Source organism: Heloderma suspectum, chromosome 1, assembly GCF_057233095.1.
Source record: "Heloderma suspectum isolate Gila_16-S chromosome 1, 16-S_ref, whole genome shotgun sequence".
NCBI lineage: Eukaryota > Metazoa > Chordata > Lepidosauria > Squamata > Helodermatidae > Heloderma > Heloderma suspectum.
In genome coordinates, this window is record NC_139458.1 from 390,506,490 (window position 1) to 390,528,924 (window position 22,435).

The following is a 22,435-nucleotide window of genomic DNA, read 5'->3' on the forward strand; positions in this document are numbered from 1 at the left end:
TATGAATATCACCTAGCAGGTATTGCCTAATCTAGTACTATGTTGGCTTTTAACTGAGAGCTGGATAAATCAACTAATTATCCTATCCTATAGCAAATAGGTTGCATCCAGAGTTGGACTTGGATAAACCCATTTAAATAAATGGGACTTAAGTTAATCATGATTTCAGTGGGTTTACTCTAATTGTGATTAAAATCTGGTTTCAACCTATTATGTTCAACTTTCCTTTCCAGCTAGTGCAGGAAATACATTATTGATGAAGCACGTGCAAAAGTAATTAGGAAAAAAACACACCACACTAATTTATTTTGGTGATTCATATTTTCAAATGGTAGTTCTGACACTTCAAGGAGAAACAAAAACAGGATACAGCGCAAATCAAAACCTAATCTTGAAAACACATCTTTCAGGACCTATGTCTTAAAGAGCAAATTCCAGATGAATTGTTAATCTGTTGCAGCAAAAACAAAGAGTCTTATGGCACCCTAAAGTTTAACAAATTTATTATGGCGTACGTTTTGTGGACTACACTACTCCTGCTTATACTATATATGTGAGACAAACTGTTCTTTTTACTACACAAAACTGGGTAATTATTTCTACGAATTGAATTAGTAGGGATTTTGTGGCAGTTTTATGTCCACCCTAGTCAAAAAGTCAAATGTTAAATCTACTTACATTTACTAATTGATTACATTTTTACAGCATACTTCACCAAGGAGCTCAGAGTGTCTTACATGGTTCTTCCTCCACTTTTATCCTCACAACAACCCTGTGAGGTATATTAGGTTGAGAGTCACTGACCAAAGGCTGTCCAGTGAGTTTCAGGGCTGTGTGAGGATTTGAACCCAGGTCTTCTATGTTCTAACCCAACATGGTAACTACTACACCACATGTGGATTTGGCAAATTCCCACAGTTGCTATTTCCCCCTGTTTCAGAGTGGTTGCAGTGATTACAGTAGCACTTAACTTTGGCTGTTCTTCCTACTGGGCAAAATGACTTCATACATACAAGCTCTATCAGTTTGTATGTAAAGAGAACTGTAAAAAAATGTTCACCAGGCCTGAGAAGGGAAGTCGGAGGAATTCAGTTGGGGTGCGGAGCTTGGCAACCTTTCATCAGTTTGGGCCCCTGGACTCTGTTCTATCTTCCACCAGCTGGCCCGAATCGGTGCACAACAAGTTGGGCCAGCTGGAGGAATTTCTATAAATTATTATTTGTGGAAATTTTGGCTGTAAATTGCACACATTTGGATAATTTGTGCAAATTGCAGCCACAATTTGCGTGAATTATGCAAGTGTCCATAAATTATCATTTGTGCAAGTTTTGGCTGTAAATTGCATACATCTGCATAATTCGTGGAACTTACAGCCGTAATTTGTGTGAGCTAAATTTCTGTAAATTATTTGTGTACATTTTGGCTATAAATTGCACACAGTTGTATAATTTGCACAAATTACACCCATAATCTGTGCAAATTATGCAGAGTTGTGCAAAGTACAGCCAAAATTTGCACAAATTACAGAAATCTGCACAATTTGTGACCACAATTTGCACAAATCACTATTTGCACAAATTACAGCCAAGACCAAAAAAAATGTGTTAGAAGTCCCCGAGGAAACTGTGCAAAAGCAAGCCAAGTCGAGTGTGTCGTGGAAGTCTGGCAAGCCCAAAAAGGGCCAGATTTCCTGGCAATGGGCATCCCAAGGCCTGGTAGATATTCTGAATTCATTGCTTAACAGAAAGATTTGTCAGGCTATAGGTAGATTATTTGAAGTAGTGTAGCTTGATCCTATGTATGTTTACTTCAAAATGTAAGTCCCGCTGTGTTCAATAGTGTGTGCCTATGGGTAAGTGTGCAAAGGCGTGCAGCCTGGGTCAAGTAGAGCCTTTGGGTCAAACCTGGAGTGTGGGTGGTTGCATTTATTTATTAAATTTATACCCTAATGTTGGTCCACAACAGGCCCATCCAAGATGGCTTACAATGCCAATAAAACATTTAACCCCCCCAGTACAAAAACACAATAAAATAACAAATAAAACATTCAGGCTGCAAACACACTTTCCTGAAAGTCAGTCCCATTGAATTCAGTGGGACTTAATTTTAAATAGACATGCACAGGATTGCACTTCATGAGAGCTTCATCTTTGGTTAATTATGAGTTACAGAGGTTTCCAACAGGAACATATTCCAGAATGCCTGAAATGAAAGCAGATGTCTTTTCTGCAAGGTTTCATCATTGTCCTCTAGGTATATTGGGCAGTATCCAACTGGGGCCTTCCTCATTCAGCCAGCCCTGCCACTTTTAGTCCATGTGCAGAAGGACCTACTGGCCCCAATCTGCAAATGGCCCCTACTGCTTGCGTGACGCAGTATCGCACTTCTGGGGGCAAGCCCTGAAAGAAGTGGAAATGCTTATTTCTGGAAGCGGGGAAGTCACAGGACCACTGGCCCTCCCTGAAACAAGCATTTCTACTCATTTTGGGACTTGCCCCCAGAAGCGCGATGTCATTCCGCAGGAGTGGTAGGGTCCGCTGGTGGATTGGGATTCGTGGGGCCTTCCACACATGGACCGGATCTGTGGGGCTGGCAGTGTGCAGAAGGCCACAATTGGGTACTGCTTTTATTTTCCAGATTATGTCCAGACTGCCTGAAGTCCTCGAATCTTCCCATTCTATCACCAGGTACAGAGGAGCTCCTCCTTGATCAGCAGCATCTTCTTTTCAGACTCGGTTCTAGTTGAAGGATTTTTCAGTCTCCTGAGTGTTTACTCTTACTGAGAAGTGAGCAGCCTGAAAAGGACAAAAGAAAATTCAATCCAGACCACTTTTCCAGTACATTTTTGTTAAGTTTATGAAACAAATATCAAAAGTATGCATCATATTTTAATCACTGAGATAAGGTTCTGCCATAAAGTAAACATCCAAGGGCACAATCTTCTGCATGTTTAAACAGAAAAAAAGTCCTACAACTGCCAGCATTCCCCAGCCAGCTGGAGTTGTAGGACATTTTTTTCTAAACACACATAGCATTGCACCCTAAGTCACATTTGTAGATGTTGTATGAGTCTTGCTTTGCCAATAGTTTTTTTAAGTGATCTGAGCAAACTTGTGCCATTTTTTTCCTCCTTTTATTCTAATGTAATTTGAATGTTTTAGACATGATTCATATATTTTATCTTCCCATTTAGCTAATGCAGAGGCTCTGACTACTCTCCAATATGTACAAACCTTCTGAAGGTTTTAATGAGAACTCCACAGCTCCGATTGCCTTCAGCAATGGAAAGGCAGGAAGAATCACACCATTACTGTTGTTGTTGTTGTTGTTGTTTTGTTGTTGTTATATTGCACCTTTTCCCCAGTACTGGGATTCAAGGCGGCTTTACAACATTAAAACTCATACAGTTAAAACATATAAATAGAAATATACAAAAGTTAAAATACAATTAAATCATCAATAATATTAAAATTGTATAAAATATCAGAATTTAAAACAACAATATAAATAATATAAACTGTTGTTGTTGTTCTCATTTGTTTTTTCGCTCATATAATCTTTTTTCTTTAACTTAGTTTCTTTTTCATTAGAGACTGAACTCAGAAGCAGCCATTAGGTTTTGGTTCATATCTTTTTAAAATTCCAGTGGTTTATTTACACTGCAATTTTATACAAGTCTACCCTGAAGTAAGTTCAATGGGGCTTACTCTCTGGTAAGTGGGCATAGAATTGCACCCTAAGGAAGCCAAGTTATCTTGTCCCAAGGATACACAAGCTCAGTTATGATGGGACCAGGACCAGCTCTACAATGCTGCTGATTGTGTGGGGTGTCTAATTTTGGAGGGCACTGTGAATAGACTGTCATGGACACTTATTTAGATTTTATTTTAAAGTGGATAATAGATGGACAGCATATACAGTCAGTCAAGAAGTTTAGATATTTGGGTATTATGTTATTTTCTACACACTCCTGGTCCACCCATAGACTGTCTGCAGTGCAAGCAGCTCAGAATACTATTAAGGTAGTACTCTGATGTTTTTATACTAAGGGACCACAATTCATTCCTGCTGCCTTACAAGAGTTTTACATCCAAAATTCTGTCCCAGTTGTTGTATGGTGTACCATTATGGATACAAGGATTTAACTCAACCATGGAGAGTGTTCCTTCAAACTTCTTGCACTCACTTTCTGGAATGCCAAGATGTGTCTCAACTACTCGTTTACAGCTGGAGGCTGGCCTTGAATCTATAGAATTGTTTATATTGAGCCATTTTTAGGGTACCTCTCTTAAAAAAATGCCTTTACCAGTTTATGGTTTAAAGGCTTTACTATTAAACTGCATCCCTTAGGCCTTTTGTTGTATTTCCTCCACAGAACAGATTATCCTGCTGTAAAATCTATTCTAGAAAAACGGATCAAGGATATTGATTTTCAACATTCAGTATCAAATGCTTGTAGTTTTTGTTCCCCAATACATCTGGGTTTAACTTTTGAGTTCCCTAGACATGCCAGATATGTGGATAATTTGACCACACCTAAGTGTCACCATGCTTTCTCTAGGGCAAGATTTAATTGTCTCCCTTCTGCCATTTTGGACAGGTGGTATCAGGGTGCAGCTGGAGGGCCACAGCTCCTCCCCCCGCCCAGTGTAAGGAGATCCATGATCAGATTTCCTGCAGTTACAACTACGTGCATATACGTTCGTGCAGGGGCAGAGGGTGTGTGTGTGATTGGAACAAGGCTGTGCTGGGGTAGCCGTTCTCCTCATGCCATACCCATCCAATATAAATTGCTCCACTAGGTTGCTGTTTATCTTGTTCAAGAATACATACAGGTACCATATATATGAGGATCTGTCCCCCTCCTCCCAAGAAGCAAATAGCAGCTGAAGGGGAATTTAAAGATCTAATGATAGATCTTCTGACTTACAGTGTATTATACCTATACATTGTTGATAGTTATTAAAGAGTGATTGGAAACTGCTGTCACCCAAATCTGAAATGTGGAGATCATGATGCAGGATGGCTACGAGTGATCTTCTCCCAACCCCTCCAGTGCAATACAGGGAAAAGAACACAGGACTATATTACAGGGCTGTTGTAAACCACTCCCTTTTACCTTAGCCCATCCCCAAATCTGCAATACAAGGATATTAACACTGTAGTCTGTCTGTCTCAGAGTGAATACCAGCTTGGGCTGGGTGGGCAATTCTAATCAGAAGTGCAATGTGAAAAGGCAAAAACACACACCTCGCTATGCACTTTGGTCCTGATTCTAATTGCCAACTCCCACTGCTGTTATTTCCAAAGTAAAAACAAGATGCCCTAAATGCATACACACCTCTAGCTCGGTCCTTAGGAATGCCAAATGCTGCATGGGAGTAGGCTGTAAGGCTGCAATTTTATGCACCCTTACTTTAAGGGCAACTTCCATTTAACTCAGTGGGTGTTACTTCAAAGTAAGCATGCACACAATTGTGCTGAACATCTACCAGTCATACTGAGCATATTTAGGTTAAATCATTGCAGGACCAAGGCATTCAGAAAACTCAGTACATTATCCACTCATTAAATTAAGCTGTGCGAGCTGAGAACTCAAATTGCCTCTTCATTCTCTTTTTCTCTCTCTGTTTTTTTTTTTTTTTAAACTAGAGAGGTGATTTGGCTCAAGAGCATGAGGAAATGAAAACTGGTATTAAGAAGGTTCAGAGGTTGAAGTTGATCTGCTATGGCAGGATTTAAACAGCCTGCCTGGAAACAGACAAATATGCTCTATTCCTTTTATAGCAACATCTGGATAAATTCTCACCAGCATTTATAGAGCCACATCACCTGCTTAGCAATACATGATCATTGTCATCCACTAGGAGAAAGGGAGAAAAACAATGCATTTAGAAAAATCAATGTAAAATATAACTAGCAAATAGGGCTGAATTTTTTTAAAAATACTATCCCATCTTGATTTTAGGGCAGCATAACTGGGTCAAGCCTTTGGGGCTGCCAAAAATTTGACTCCAGTGGAAGGAGAATCACTATGCCAGTCTCTTTTTTTGTGGCATGTCAGGGAAACAAAAGGGCTTAGGTGCCTATGGATCCTTGGCCACCCACAACATGCCCCCAGAATGCCTTGTTTCATCCCCAAGGCAGTATACTTGCGATTCTGCCAGCAGGTCTCCTGCTCTGCCACTGGCGCTTACGTTATTTCCTATGGCCTTTCAGCCAGTTGAATGTTGGCTGTAGGATTGTACCCTCAGTGGAATAACTGATACAAATGTTTTTTTCCCCAAACTGCCTAACAGCAAAATGTAAATCCATAGCACTAGACACAGTGAAATGCATATTCGAAATTTACTGTAAACATTCATTCCAGTTCAGCTTTTTCTGTATTGGGCTCTAAAAAAATAATAAAATATTTCCATCTGATCTGAGTGGGGAAGGCACTTTATTTCCAAAGATTAAAAACAAGAAACTATGATGAAAGGCAGAAAGGAGCAAAATGGAAATAAGAACCACTTACCTCATCTTCACTGAAACAGATTCTTCTCCCGTCTTCAGATACATTGTGAAATACCTCTGGAAAGTACAAAATAAAGCTTCATTTTATGAGAATGGAGAAAAAGAGTTTGTAAAGCTCTAGAAAAAGGAGCAATTCTATAAAATACTGTGCATTATTTTCTTTAGTTACCACTGTATCCAGTCAATAATATTTGAAAACCTCTAATTCTAACATTTTAGAAAGCAACTTCGCAAACATTAGATGGAGGGAGCAATCCTATGGCCGCTAGTCAGTGGCTAGATGGCCATAGGATATTTGGTTTTCTGGGAACTGACCTTGGAGCCTGCGATATGAGGTTGGTTCCCAGAGAACCGACCTCCCCCCACTTCTGTGCTGCCTTGCAGGCAGCATGGAAAAGCCCCATGCTCTGCGCTCACAAGAGGAGTGCGGAGTGGCCACAGTGGGGCATTCTTGGGGGGCATTCTGGGGCAGGAAGGGAGGAAATGCCTGTATGACACATACAATGTGTCATATGGCAATCTCCTCCCTCACTCAGGCAGGGCAGGAGGAGTGTGGAGTGAATGATCCCCTCCGTGCTTCTCCTTCCCTTCATTGGATAGGCGGTTGCCTCTGAGTTCGGAGGCGGCTGCCTATCTGCATAGGATTGCACCCTTATGGAATTATGTTTTGCTGTTAAATAATCAAGAAAGCCATTAAAACACATGCAGTGCAATCCCGTGTATATTTTCTCAGAAGTAAGTCCCATTGAATTTAGCAGGGCTTACAGCCAGGTTAATGTGCACAATTTTGCACCCTGAAAAAACTAAAGTTCAAAGAATTAATATTTATACGTGAAGGAGCTGTGCAGCAAGTACCACTGGAATGAAATGGAACAAGAGCAGAATTATTTTCCAGAGATATGGGCCCGGTTCCAACATATCTCTGGACATAGTTTAGCGCAATGAAAATAAACCTGGACAAACTTTGGGTTTTCGCACTGTCCCTCCTCTTTCTTCTAGTATGGCTGTTAGGAGGAGATTTGAAGCATCTGTTTCCCAGTTTAAACTAAGCCCAGTTTGTCATTATGTTCAATCCAGGAATGGAAGTTGGTTTGAAATACAGTTTATTGAAACAAGCCAGGATCAGAAACCATGGTCATTGTGCCAAAGGAGATAGAACAATGCACATGTAAACTACCCAGTGTCTTAATAATAATGATATGTCATATGTTATCTTTGCATGCAAACAGTACAATGCATGTGCAGTGTTTTGATGAACCAAATGTTAACAAATCCTTGGAGTGTCACCACAAATTCTGAGTAGTTGGCTAGGGGAGCAATCATATGTCCCTTAGACAGTGTCTGGGGACATAGGATTTTTCAGTTTCTAGCCTTTGAGGTCGGAGCCAGGCCTCCGACCTCAGAGCTGAGAAACTGTACTCCCCTCCCCTCCCCCCGCTCCTAGTTGACGTGGTTCTCTCTGTGCCAGCCACATCTCTGCACTTGGAAATGGAGCACAGAGATGGGAAAAAGGTCCTGGAGGCAAGGAGGGGAGGAGACCATGGAAACTGCATTATGCACCTTCCTATGCGCTATGTGGCCTCTCCCCTCTGCCCCATCCCTCTCCAAAGCTCCCTGGCTAGCCAAAAATGCAGGGTGTCCAGAACACACCCTTCATTGGATATTCATCAGCCTCCGAGTTCTCCATAGGATTGCGCCTTAGATATATCTGGAGATATAAGACACCCTTCATCTTTCAGATGGTGTCCTTCTTTTCTCTGACATGTGCCATCAAAGGGATAAGAATAAACATGTGAAAGAACAAACATCTACAAGTGCTAAAACAAAAATTCACAAGGTCAGCTGGCGCAAACTATTTCTGCATGGAACACAGTTCATGGGAAAGGAGGAATTAGAAGAAGGGACAGCCAGCCAGCTAGATGGCAATCTAGAGAAAAGATTTTTAAAGGGACATTCAGTCTTACGATCATATGGTGAGCATTCTTTTTCTGGCTCCAGCTAAACTGTTCTAAACTGGCTTTAGCTAAACTATAGCCTTAAGAGACCTAGCCAATTCTCTTAATTATTGGTAGGTCTTGGAAATTATTGGAAATGCAAATTATTGGTAGGTCTTCACTGGGATGTAATCTTAGTTTCTTCTCCACCTCCTTTTCAAAGTGAGTGATAAAGGACAAGATGCTTTTTATTTAGATATTATTAGTCTGGTTATCCAGGGAGCATGAGTAATGGTTTAATACACATATTTATTTATTTTGCTCTCTGTTCTCAGTGCATAATTGGCATGCTGCCATTTATTACCATTTCGTTCAGGGATCTTTTCTTGAGAAAACCCCATGGGCAGTAGTTTCAAGTGTTTGAAGAAATGCATAATGCATTTTAAACTTTCAGTAAAATAACAAGTGAAAGGTATTGGTGGATTTTAGATGCTTATTGTAGGCAGCTTTGAAAGTGAGACTACTCTTCCAGTAGTTTTCAAAAGTGTTACATTTTATTTTGCACTGACAAAGCAAGATGCTTTTATCAATCATTAAAAGTTGGAGTGTGGAAAATCTTTAGTATCCATCAGTTTGCATACTAAATCATGGGATTACTCTGTGGTCTGCAGTTTATTTTACTTTAAAATGTCCCTGCAATAAAATTTGGGGTTTTTTTCCAGTGTATTTTCAGAGGTACCTGGTAAAATTTAGATGGGGGCAATGGGAGATAACTGTACAAACAGCTTGAGCTTTTCTTTTGGGGCAGCATGTTCCAATTTAAAAGAGATCAGCCACTTACCAGACAGTGGGTTGTCTCTTTAGCAGTGGGAAATGTGTATTCAAATTGTCCCATGTGCACATATTGCCCTAGGCTGCTTTCAGTCTCACATAATAGATATGGGGAAGCAATCCTATGGCCCCTAGAAGGCGTGTGTGTGGGGGCATAGGATACTTCCGATTCCCAGATCCGAGGGTGGAGACAGCACTCCCTGACCTCGGAGGAGGGAATCTGTGCTCTGCCTCCCCTTCCCCCTTGCAGCCAGAGGCTTACCAGCATCGAGGGCGTAAGCAATAGGATTGCACCCTGAGAGAATGTTTTAATAGATATGTTCATGTGCACATCTCCTCCTACTTTTGACTTTTCAGTGGTGGAGTCCCATTTGGAAGGAAGGAAGGAAGGAAGGAAGGAAGGAAGGAAGGAAGGAAGCAAAGGTAAGGACCCAGAGAAGGAGATCCATGTGTATAAAGAGACATGAATATAATTTGAAAGATCTGGAATTGTAGGCATATGTTGATGTACGTTCCAGACGTGCATCCAAGTGAAAATAATATAGCATATGCACTGTCTTGCTTTGAAGCAGATATGCCTTCAGACGTGCATCGTCATCAGCATTCTCACACAGCTAGTTGCACATAACATATCATATTGTTTATGCATGACTACAGTTGGATCAGGGCTGAAAAGTGTGACTGGAGCCTATCTCTTTATTGGATGCTTGCATCCTTGAATTTCTTCCTATTTTTTGAGCATCAACAGCTGTTTTAAAGGCAGACATTTAGGATACAATCCTATGCATGTTTAGACAGAGAAAAGGCCTACAGCTCCCAGCATTCCCCAGCCAGCCTGGCTGGGGAATGCTGGGAGTTGTAGGCCTTTTCTCTGTCTAAACATGCATAGGATTGCACCCTTAGGTGGTTTAGCTTCCTCTTGCTACAGTGCCACAACTCTCTGACAAAAGAGCCATGATGCTGTTTCTAAAAAAAAATCAGTTGGGGCTTACACTTCAGAGCATGTTTCAGGGAATGAGAGCTGGATTAGATGATGCATTTCATCTCTTAAATAATGCTGTGTTTGAAAATAATAGTATATTTGATCATTGTTCTGTTTGCATTTTGCTTTCTGGCCCTTTCAAGTGATCCTAGGGAAGAGTGTATTTTCTGATTCTCAAAATCTTTGGTGAGTTAATTGATTCCCAACAACAGATTCCAAACTACAGTGAAATTCCTTAAAGCACATTAACACCCAAGAAAATGTTTTTAACACATATATTGTTGCAGGTAGGGATGGGAGACAAATTTGTTATGTTCGCATTTTAATATGTACCAACCTAATTTTCATTTCCTGAAAAAATATATGAACTAGGTTACAATTATCCTTCACTTTTTGCCTTTCTCCACATTTTGCAATGCAGTTCTCCAATAAAGCTTAAATACAAACAATATGTACATTAGGGAAAATCGTGCACAAAAATGTATATATTTCTCCTAATGTATGCATTTATGTACGCATTTCTCCTAGTCTTTGCATTAGAAGAAATGTGTACATCAATGCATTCCATAGGAGAAACACATACAAAAATCCATATGAGTTTTCATGTTTTTACCCCCAAACTGACAAACTGGTGTGGAAATGGGATTGAATGAACTTGTACTTCAAAAAGTTTGAAAGTTGTAGAAACTGAAACAGACAGTTTCATCCACCTCTAGTGCAGGAGAATCTTACCCTTTAAAAAACAACCCCAAAACTTGCCTGCCTAGTGCAGGGCCAGCCCTACCATAAGGCAGGGTAAATCGATTGGGAGGGGCAGCAAATCACAAGTCCCCCCCCCCCGCCCATGCTAGGCAGGCTCCTGTGGGCACTGCTGCCACAGTGGCCCCATTTCCCTGCTGTGGCAAATGCCATGGTGGGAGAGTGCTCTTGGAAGAGCAGCCGCCTTCCCCATCTCTTGCTCTCAGTCTCAGCCCTCTCACAAAGTGAGAGATCAGGCAGGCAGGTTCTCTGGAGAGGCTGCCTGCCTGCCTAAGGATGTATGGATTCCTCACCGTCCATTCCAGTGGTGAATCTGTGTGTGTGGGGGGCGATCCATTCCACCCCCCAGAATCCTTGCGAAGTGGCTCTGCTCCGCAAGGATTCCATAGAGCCAAGGGCTGCCGTCCGCATGCCCCGGATTCCCCCGTGTTTTTTTCGGCTCCCTGAACTTACGTAAATAATCCCGTAACACTGCCGAAAAATCCTTTTCACACACCCGCTGTCGGTCTCTGTAAACCTATTTATTTTTGTAAAAAAGGTAAAGCCCTTTGCGGGGATTCCCCATGTAACATCCGGTCACCTGACCTCACCGGACCTATCCTGACCTCACCGGACCTGACCTCACTGGACCTGACCTGACCTGACTTGACCTCACCTCCATAGACAATAAAGAGAAAAGATGGAGGATTTCCATGGACTTCAAGACTCAGCCCCAGCAAAAGAAAGCCTCAGGTCACAGGGAAAATGCCTCATAAAAACTAAAGCCGTTCGCATTCTTCTTCCTGCATTTCCAATTTACGGATTTCTTTTTGTAATTATTTTTGTAAAATCTGCTGTTTGGCGGACAAAAAAAAAAGGGTCCATGTGAGCTCTGGTCCGAGTCGACCGGGCCGCCCCATTCCGAGGAGATTCCGCAGACCGGATTTGTCAGAATTCGATCCCATTTAAAATTGGGCGGAATTCTCTGACATCCCTATGCCTGCCCAATCTCTTGCTTTAGGAGAGGGCTCCGAGCAAGAGATCAGGCAGGTAAGCTCTCCAGAGAGGCTGCCCACCTGCCTGCCAGGCTGCCTACCCACCCAATCTCTTCCTTTGGGAGAGTCCCTCAAACAAGAGATTGGGTGGACAAGCAACATCTCCAGAGAGCTGGACAAAGTGGCCAACATGCCTCTCCAGAGAGGCTGCCCACCCGTTATCTTGTTTGGGAGACTCTCCCTGAAGAGGCCACCCTCCTGATCTCTTGCTCTGGGAGAGTCCCCTGGAGACTGCAGGCCTGCAGGGCCACCTCACAATGCCGCACTTTGAGGAAGGACCCCTCAAAGTGTGGCATTCAGGCCCCAGCACCTCTCCAGAGAGGCCACCCACGTGATCTCTTCTGGGGGTGGGGGGAGGAGGTATCAGCAACTGCTGCCACAGCGCACATCCTCCTGCCTCAGGCAGTGGGATACCTTGCACTGCCACTGTTGTAGCGTGGGACTTACTTGCCATTGTTTCAAGCCGAATCATACAGCACACAAAATCCGGAAAGTTTACCCTCATAGAAGTGTCACCATACCGTATAGCTATCAGCTCAAGGAGTTTGTCACTGACGGACACACCTACGAAGAACAACAGAAGAAGGCTAAGGAGGAGATCATGATATCAAAAAGACACACAGTCCATGCTCAGGAGCTGTAGAGACTAGAGAACATAAGAAGGACCCTGCTGGATCAGACCAAGGGTCCATCTAGTCCAGCATTCTGTTCACACAGTGGCCAACCAGCTGTTGACAGGAAACTCACAAGCAGGACAAGAGTGCAACAACACCCTCTCACCCATGTTCCCCAGCAACCAGTGTACATAGGCATACTGCCTCTGATACTGGAGGTAGCATATAGCCATCAGGACTAGTAGTTATCAATAGCCTTCTCCTACATGAATTTGTTTAATCCCCTTTTAAAGCCAACCAAGTTGGTGGCTATTAGTACCTCTTGTGGTAGTGAATTCCATGCTTTGACTATGTGCTGTGTGAAGAAGCCCTTCCTTTTATCTGTCCTGAATCTCCCACCAATCAGCTTCATGGGATGATCCCATTGAGTTCTAGTATTATGAGAGAGGGAGAAAAATGTCCCACGTGAGGTGTATCAGAGTGTTGTCTGATACACCTCACATTCAGGCCAGGGCAGCTTACGATATCAGAATCGTCTATGAAACAGCCCATAAACTGGAAAGAACCTTGTATATGTGAACAGGAGTCGCACGGCATTACAGTCCTATTGACTGCAATAGGGCTTATCCACAGGCAATCAGGCAGAAGACTGCAGCTTTAGTTTGGCCTTACCTCAGTCATGACAGCAGGCATGTATTTTATACAAACATAAGCCTTAAATTGTCAAGAGCAGTGCTTAGATTTTGATTTGCAAGACTTGAGTTTAAACTTGACCTTCATCTTTAATTTGATGGGTGGTTCTGGGCAAGTCACTAACTCTCAACCTCACAATAAAATCACAGGGTCATTGGAAAGTTTCCTGCAATGGAACTGCTGTGATGAAAAACGCTTCACTAGACAGATTTCTGCTTGGTGTTAAAGGCACAGGCACTGTGCCAGAAAACAACGGTAGTAGCAACCCTAATGATAGTAAATGGTAACCCATCTTGGACAGTTCATCCATGACCTGATCTACTGCTGTGGTAAGGCAATCATTTTTAAGGCATAGGGAACTATCGCTTCTCCATTGTTATTCTCTCCTTACTTTTAGAAATCATTAACTGATTCCATACTTAAACTTTTAGTTTCTTAAGCTAGAAGACAGTGGGAACATGTCTGCAGAAATCAATGATATGGTTTCTAGGTCCAAGACGGACAAAAGCCATTCCTGGGCCCAATTCAAATGGCTGGTTTTAAATTTTTAAAGTCTTAAATTGGGTTGGGCCCTGTAATTTGCCACACAAAGCACAAATAGCTCATGGAATTCCCTGCCACAAGATGCATTGATGGCCATTGGCTTGAATGGCTTTAAAAGCAAATTCATGGTTAGTAGTAGTGGGTGGCCGCTTCTGCCTCGCCAAAACTGAAGAATTGCATCACCAAATAAGAGAACATCAATTTGCATAACATTCGAATATGCACATTTCTATGTACAGGTGCAAAGCTAGAAATAATTACTATAATTTAAATAGTAAATGAATGAAATGAAATAGCAATGAAGTGAAAAAAAATGAAATAATTTAAATAGAAATACAGTACAGCTCACTATAGTGGGGAAGACTGACCAGGTGACCTGTGTCTGGTCTGGAGTCCAAACGCTAACTGGGCAACTTCAAGGCCCTTGCTGGTCTCCCTCGTTTGACCTTAAACCAGACTTGGACTGGACAGTCCATCAAATAAAGGACACCTGCAAAGAGAGGAGTATCCTTGGCCAGCTCTCCAAAAGGGGGGCTGCCCTCTGTAAAGTAGGACACCTAGCTGCCGTAGATAGGTTTCTGCTAACTATTATTTCCCACCTTTCTATGATAACATCAAACTCCAGGCAGCTGCATAGTCAACAGCTATTAGCCTCCATGTTCAGAGGCAGAATACCAGATCTGGGGCACAAACAGCTGTTGGCTTGATTATCTGCTTACGAGCTTGCCAAAGGCCTCTGGTTGGCCACTCTGGGAAACAGAGTGCTGGGCTAGATGGACATTTGGTTTGATCCAGCAGGGCCCTGCTGGTGTCCTCATCTTATCTTCTGGAAGGGGAAATTAGATGGAGGATAAGGCTACAAGTCCTGATGGCTATATGCTACCTCCGGTATCAGAGGCAGTATGCCTATGTACACCAGTTGCTGGGGAACATGGGCAGGAGGGTGTTGTTTGTGAGTTTACCATGGGAGGCTGGTTGGCCACTGTGTGAACAGAATGCTGGACTAGATGGACACTTCTTCTGATACAGCATGGCTCTTATGTTCTTAGATGCACCAAAGAGCCATATGCATTCAAGACAGTGCTTTCTTGCACTCCACCACAACCAGGGCCAGCATCAAAGGTAGGCATGGTTAGGCACCTGCCAAGAGCCCACACCCCAGCAGGGCCCCCCTGATAAGAACATCCTGGAGTTGCTGCTTCTCTCTACCATTGAAACCTACTTGTCCATCTGCGCACTCTAAGTATAGATCCAACCCATTATACATTCTGTAAGACTTTGCGCTGTGAATTATATACGTCAGGAGTGCAGACCCCTTGGCCATTTTGCTTTTTTCCATGCTGCGAGAGGCACAGAGTTCTGGGAGTGCTGGGAGGATCAACTGCTCCTTTCAGCGCTGAGTCCCCATTTTCACATGGCATGTGCCATCTCTGTAGGGGCAGCACAGGCTGTGCAAAGCCGCTCAGCTGGCACTGCGAAAAGTGGCCGCAGGGATTCCTCTAGGGGGTGGGACTTGGAGGCTGGGGGTGGGACCTCTGTGGGCATGAGGTTCCCAATACTTGATATATGGGATCAGTAATGATAAGGGTGAAACCAGGGAGCTTAAGAACATAAGAAAACATGAGAAAGGCCATGCTGGATTAGACCAAGGGTCCATCTAGTCCAGCATTCTGTTCACATAGCAGCCAAACAGCTGTTGATTGGAAACCCACAAGCAGGACATGAGTGCAACAGCACCCTCCTGCCCACGTTCCCCAGCAACTGGGAGACATAGGCATACTGCCTCTGATACTGGAGATAGCATATAGCCATCAAGACTAGCAGCCATCACTAGACTTATCCTCCAGGAATTTGTCTAACCCCTTTTAAAGCCATCCAAATTGGTAACCATCACTACATCTTATGATAGCAAATTCCACAAGAAAGCACTTAGAAGGAGGTGTGTGTGTGTGTGTGTCAGAGAGAGAGAGAGAAGGATATAATCTTTTGCCTATCAACAGGTATTTGCAATTCATTTGTTTTAAATATATCAATAATTAAATTGTATTTATTTATTTATTTATTTATTTACTAACTATACTTTTAAACTAGAGCTGTGCACAAATAACCTCTCAAAATTCTCCACTCTATTTGTGAGCAGAGAAACTGAGAGGAGAATTTCACTGAATTCCTCCAGTGGGAGGAGAAATTCTCCAACAATTTCTCACAGACAGGGCTCACCAATGGCAAGGGTCATGGCACAACTTCTTTCTTTTTTTCCTAAGGGGTTTTGTTTTTTTTACATGGCCACTGCAAATGGCAACAGCAGCAACCATATTGGCAGCCTGGCCCCCATTTTGTGTTCTTCACAATACCCCATACCTAGCATCATTTTGAAGAAAATTTGGGGAAATTCTGCAAAGTGGCCTTTTATTTCTAAGGGGTTAAGAAAAAGAAAAATCTCAGGACTTTTCTGAGAAAAATGCCCTCCAAGGAATGTTGGCTCAGCTCTAGTTGTTATTCTTTAGGGTTCAGCATTTTCCCCAGGACTTTTCAAATGTTAAATTTTGGGCAGCTGATTGTCTATACATCTTATCTCTAATGCATGTGCAGAGAGATGGTTGTACAATGAAAGACAGGACACTCATACACATTTCTCAGTCTCGTCCCAAGCAAAGGAAACACAAGAACCCTGAACATAACCCATGAGAATTCCTCCGAAATTTCTTCCCCTTTAATTTTCTTTTTGAAAGCAATTTCTTTTCCATCGAATTGAATGAGAATGGTCAAAAATAATGTGGTAGAAATTTTTGGCACAGCACTACTTTTAAACTACCCATTAATCTAAGTTTTCTGGCAGTGTACAATACATTAAAAGCACAAATATCAGACAAAAAACCATAATAAGACCAGGACAAAACCAGCAGCAAAGAATAAAACCCTCTCAGCAAAACCCCCCAAAACAAATTAAAACCAGCAGCAGATTTAATACTACAAGCACTAAAAACAAGGTTTTTAGATGCAGGATTTCTGTCTTAATGGGTCTGAAGAACTCTCTTAAAAGGAGTCTAGAATCCTTTGTAAAGTGGAGATGGGAATTTTAAAGAGGGTTTCACCCCTGTCTCCTAAATTCTGCTGTTAGTGGAAAAGAAGCCAACTTTGCCATGTTTATATTCATCTCTCTCTCTCTCTCTCACACACACACACACACACACACACCTTTCTTCAGTTCATTGCCTGTACTTTTTGTTTGTCTTGAAGGATGGCTAGGCATGCAATTTTCCTTCCTGTGTTACACTTTATTGCCTTGATTATTACAATACCTTCCCTTGCATCTTCCTTTATGCAGCACATTAATGATAAACTCCAGAATAGAGTAGCGTTCTCTCTGCCCACTTCCCAAATTCTAAATGCACATCAAGAATCATAACAGTCTCCAGAGGCCTTACAATTCCCTCTCTCTCCTCCTTTTCCCTCCTGAGCAATCTCACTAAGTTTTGTGGCCATCATTTGCTTACACCTTCTTTTTCACTTTTCCATGGGGGTGGGGTGTGTGTGTGGAAAGAAAATTAATATGTCAGTGGATAATGCAGCTTAAACAGCCATCTCAGCGTCTAAAATACCCATCTCTACAGCATGATTGGACGGTAGCTTCCTCTGTGTGCACTGTGGTGGACTGCATATATAAATGGACACAAAAAAGGATTTGGATGGAAAAATTGAGTCACAATTAAGGAGTTGAGAACACTGAGGCAGGCTGGCCTGGGTGAGAGTGGTGAGTCGCAATTCCAATATTGTTCAGCAGATGACAGTGTGGACTCAAAGAATTTTGAAGGTCCGTCCGTTCCATTATAAACTCAATCTTATCATTCTTTTGAAAATCTAAAGACACCAGAATTGGAATCTATGATATTTTTTCCTAAAACTTCTGTCTTACCTCTCCTTCCTTCCAGGGCTCATGACTAGAATTGACACTCCACCTCTAAACCTCCACGCCCCCCACCCAAAAAACCCTGCTGCTAAGGCTGAATCTACACATAGCAGTTATACCATTATCATAACTATTGGTACACATGACACCAATGGGCACCAATAGTTATGATAACGGTATGATAACAGTATAACCGCTATGTGTAGATTCAGCCTATGCCCGACAGGGTGACACATACCTGTTTTGCATTATCAGAAGAAAAGCTTCACCTGCTAAATTTCTCTTGTAGAAACTTTTCCTCAAAAAATGTATCAGATTTCAAAATTAAACTGGCCTTAACTGGAAAATATCTTCAGAGTATATCAGCATACCTGTATTCTGTACTGCTCTTCCAAAATTGGAAACATTGAGGAATCCATCATTATTTTCATCTTCTCTTCTAAAAATGTCCTGAAAAATATTTAAACTTGGGGATAGTATTTTAAACAAGAAATGTCTATGCAATAACTGTTTATATTAATTATCTTAGCACCCCTTCACAGTGATATGAGTGGGGGCGGTATCTTAACACATTATTTGGGTGTCAAACACACTGTACTCAGGAATATGAGATCATTAACAATTTTAAAAATGTGAAAAGATTAACAGCAACAAAAAGAGTTAGGCACACAGTTGAGAGTTCATAAATGTCACTCATACCTTATACTTATTGAGATGTGTCCAAAGTTTCTCAAAGTTTTGCAGTGTAAGTCTTCCATTGGCATCTATCTGTATGTGTGGTCAAGTTTTAAGTCGGTTCTGATTTGACTGCACTTACCCACATAACATCAACTTCTGTGCTCCTTTGTGGCCCATAGTGGGGAAACTACCCTAAACATCACTGTCCCTTGATTTGTTTCCTTAAGCCTTACCTCTTGACTGACTTGAACTGAAATGTGATGTGGCACAGCATTTTCTGGACTGTACCACATTAAACTGCAGGTGGAGAGTCACATATTTGAGTGGCTGTCCACAATAAACAACAACAACAACAACAACAGTGCACATAGAAAACTGGCATATCAGAGAAAAAGCTTGACTAAGGTCTCAGTCCTCTGCACGTTTAGACAGGGAAAAAAAAGATGTAACTCTCTGCATTCCCCAGTGGAACACTACTGCCATCGCTCACTTGTGCAGCACTTGCGTCAGCAGGAAGTGGTGGAAGAACCCTGGTGGAGATCTGCAGAGTGGCCACAACATGCTTTACTCTGAGAAGGGTCCTTCCTTAGAACAAGGAACTGTGGGTGAGGAATTGTGGGTGAGGCCACCTGCACTGCTGCCACTTTGCCGTGACAGTGGCAAATACTGTGTAAGCATCTTTAAACTTAGAAGTTGCTAATGGAGTGAGCGCTTTGCCATCTACACTTGCTGTCAGTGAATTCCTGGGCCCAATTCAAACTGCTGGTTTTACCTACTAGAGCCCTAAATGGCTTGGAGCCAGATTATCCAAAGGAGCATCTCCTCCCATATCTAGCTACCTGGACCCTGAAGTCTGAGACTCCAAGTGCCCCTGCAAAATGAGGCAAAGTGAATGGTAGAAGAGAGAGGCCTTTTCAGTGGTGGTGCCCTGTCTGTGATATGCCCTCCACAGGGAGGCTCACCTGGCACCTCAGTTATGTTTTTTTCAGCATCAGGTAAAGACCTTATTCTCCCAGGCTTTTTAAAGACTGATTTCAATAATTTTAGATTTTTGCACTGCTTTATTTTGCTGGTGGTTTCACTTTGGTTTTTCCCCTTACTGTGGGCTTTATCTTGGGTTTTATTATAGGGTTTTTAAATAATGGTTTACTCTTCTATATTTTATGTTTTTAATTTACCTGTACACTTCCCAAGAACCAGAGTTATTGGCCAGTTGAAAAATGTAAATAAGAAAGAAAGAATTTCTATTAGGGTATGCTTCTCCTAATATGACTTTAGCTGCTAATGTCTCTAAAGAACAGACTCTAATTAGTTACAGTCAACTAAGAAGAGCAGGGGAATGCCACTACAGATGTATGAGAATTTTGTTTCTGCTCGCCAAACACACGAGCGTGCCCTGTTCACAACCTTGAACACAAGCTCAAGCAGGAGAACGCATTCTCCAAAAAAGTTCACAAATTCTCGAACATGTGCTTGCATTTAAAACTATATAAATTCTGATGAGAAAAAGGTTTATAATTACGCAACTTTAAAAATGCACATTTCACGTTTTAGTTTATGGGGGAAATTTGCACAACTTAGGAAATCTGCACATATTTGAGAATTTTGGGGGTGCGGCTTTCATGTTTGATCACATTCATTTTGCGCAATTTCTCCCCTTGTGCAAAACAGAGATCACAACCGGACCCAAAAGTCAAGGAGAGATGAGCAGTGAGGTGATGTTCGAAGAATCTGGGTGAACATGAACATCTCCTATTTGCACATCCCTAAATGCAACTGTCAACAAATTGACCTAGACAGGCAGATCATGACTTTATAGACTGTTATATGGGTTGTAGGATAACGTGATGAATGAAAGATCTTTGGAATAAAAACAGAGGATGAAACATAGCTGCATCAGTCCTCCTGTGGATTTCTATAATACATAGCCCTTTCCTGAAGGCTTGATGGAATTGTTAGCAATAGGAAGTCCCTTTCCAGATAGAGACACAAAAATCTGGAAGGAGACAGAAAGGCTGCCAGTTATGTTTTATTCATTCACTGGCAATGTTATGGCTGTTTCTCGGAATAATTCCAATGTCCAGGACAAAGAGAAGGCAAATTAAAGAGATACAGAGCAATTGATAGAATTTATGCTTCCACCATAACCCTCTTGTTCTACTTTTCCAGTATTGTTTTGTTAACAGTAAACGAACTGCATGGACCATCTACATCACATATGGGCATCCCTCAGTCCATGGGCTTCATGCAGCCCTGGAAGCCACCTGTGTGGCCTGCCTCGGGTGCTCAAGCTGCCAGATGACCCCTTCACAAATTCTCACACACCCCACCACTGCTGCTGCTACAATTGTGCTATGGAAGAGGGGATCACTCTCCTCACAGCTGTTTGGCAGGCTGTCAGGAGTGTGATTATGTCAAAGAAGGTGGTGCACAAGGATGTCATCCCTGAACATCCTTTCCCCCAGCACAATGGTGCTCCCGGGCTGTCAGAAGCATGCTTTAAATCACAAAAAAAAATTTAAAAGCACAAGGGGAAGAAGAAGGAGGGAGTGGAAGAAGGTGGTGGCTCATGCCAGGTGGTGGAACATCTTGCACTAGCCCTGCACATTTCTACAAGCTGTGAGCCTCAATTGCTTCTCTCCATCCCTTGTCTTGCCCACAAAGAACCTCAAGTAGAGTACACTTTTGGAAAGCGATTCTGTCCATCCTATGGGCATAACGTGGAGGGAAGACTCACACTGAAGTCAGTGAGACTTACCTTTGAGTAAACACAGCTGTAGGATTGGTAGGGTGACCACTTATGCATTGCCAAAAGAGGAATGGCACCACCAAACAGAACACCAATTTGCATAACATTTGCATATGTAAATTTATATGTATATGTGCAAATTTAGAAATAATAAGTATCATTTCAATAGAAATCCAATGCATCTCTCACCATAGTGGAGAAGACTGTCCAGGTGACCTCTGTGCCTGCTCAGTCTGCTGGCCACTAATGGGTCCCTGCTCTCCCTCCTTATTGACTTTAAAGCTGTCAATGCTGTCCAGTTAAACCATTGACTGGACAGCCCATCAAATAGAATACGGCTTCAAAAGAGGATTGTGCTCTGCCAGCTCTCCAAAACAGAGGACTGGCCTCTGTAAAATAGGACACCTGTGCACCCTAAATTGGGCTGCATGTGTGCATGGAACCATTATGCCTACATCTGGAAAATTAGTCTGGGTAGAAACTGTAGCCAGATCTTTAAGCTTCTCCATGCAATATGATGTTTTCTTGGATGGATGGGATATCAATGGAAGAGAATGCAATATACACTGTATATGGGCTCTGGCAGTGAGTGGTCTGCAGAAGACGGTGGCATTCAGGTATTTCAGAAGGGGATTATTATGATCTTCTTCCCCACCTGGCATCTAAGGGAGCAATCCTATGGCTGCTAGTCAGCCACTAGATGGCCATAGGATATGTAGTTTTCCGGGTACTGACCTCAGAGCCCATGCTTCAAGGTCGGTTCCTGGAGGACCGACCTTCCCCCCTCCTTCTGTGTGCTGCCTCACAGGCAGTGTGGAATGGCCCCGCGCTCCCTGCTCAGAAGAGAAGCACGGAGTGGCTGAAACAGGGCATTCTGGGGGGCGTCCCGGGGCAGGGAAGGCAGAAATGCTGGTATGACACATCCTATGTGTCATCTGGCAGCCTTCTCCTCCACTCCGCTGTGTCATGGCTAGACAGCCGAAATTGGCTGTCTAGCCACAAATGCAGAGCAGGAGACGTGCGGAGGGAATGATCCCCTCTGTGCTTCTCCTGCCCTGCGTAGGATAGGCAGTTGCCTCCGAGTTCAGAGGCAGCTGCCTCTCCCCACAGGATTGCACCTTAATAGAAAGAAAGGCCATTAGAGGGAAGAATATGGCAATTGATAGATTCCCTGCATAAGTAGAGGGCAGAT

General features: G+C 42.5%; 1 protein-coding gene across 1 annotated transcript in view; it reads right to left on the reverse strand.

Annotated features, from left to right (window-relative positions):
• Positions 1–280: 280 nt before the first annotated feature.
• LOC146360002 (calpain-13-like) overlaps positions 281–22,435 on the reverse strand; it is a 33,830-nt gene continuing 11,675 nt past the window's right edge. The window contains exons 6-11 of the mRNA XM_084832548.1: positions 18,516–18,584; positions 18,188–18,266; positions 12,504–12,620; positions 6,518–6,573; positions 5,810–5,863; positions 281–2,795 (exon numbers count right to left, since the gene is read on the reverse strand). Coding sequence (XP_084688674.1) covers positions 5,837–5,863; positions 6,518–6,573; positions 12,504–12,620; positions 18,188–18,266; positions 18,516–18,584 — 348 coding nt within the window. The 3' untranslated portion in view covers positions 281–2,795; positions 5,810–5,836. The remainder of the gene's footprint in view (positions 2,796–5,809; positions 5,864–6,517; positions 6,574–12,503; positions 12,621–18,187; positions 18,267–18,515; positions 18,585–22,435) is intronic.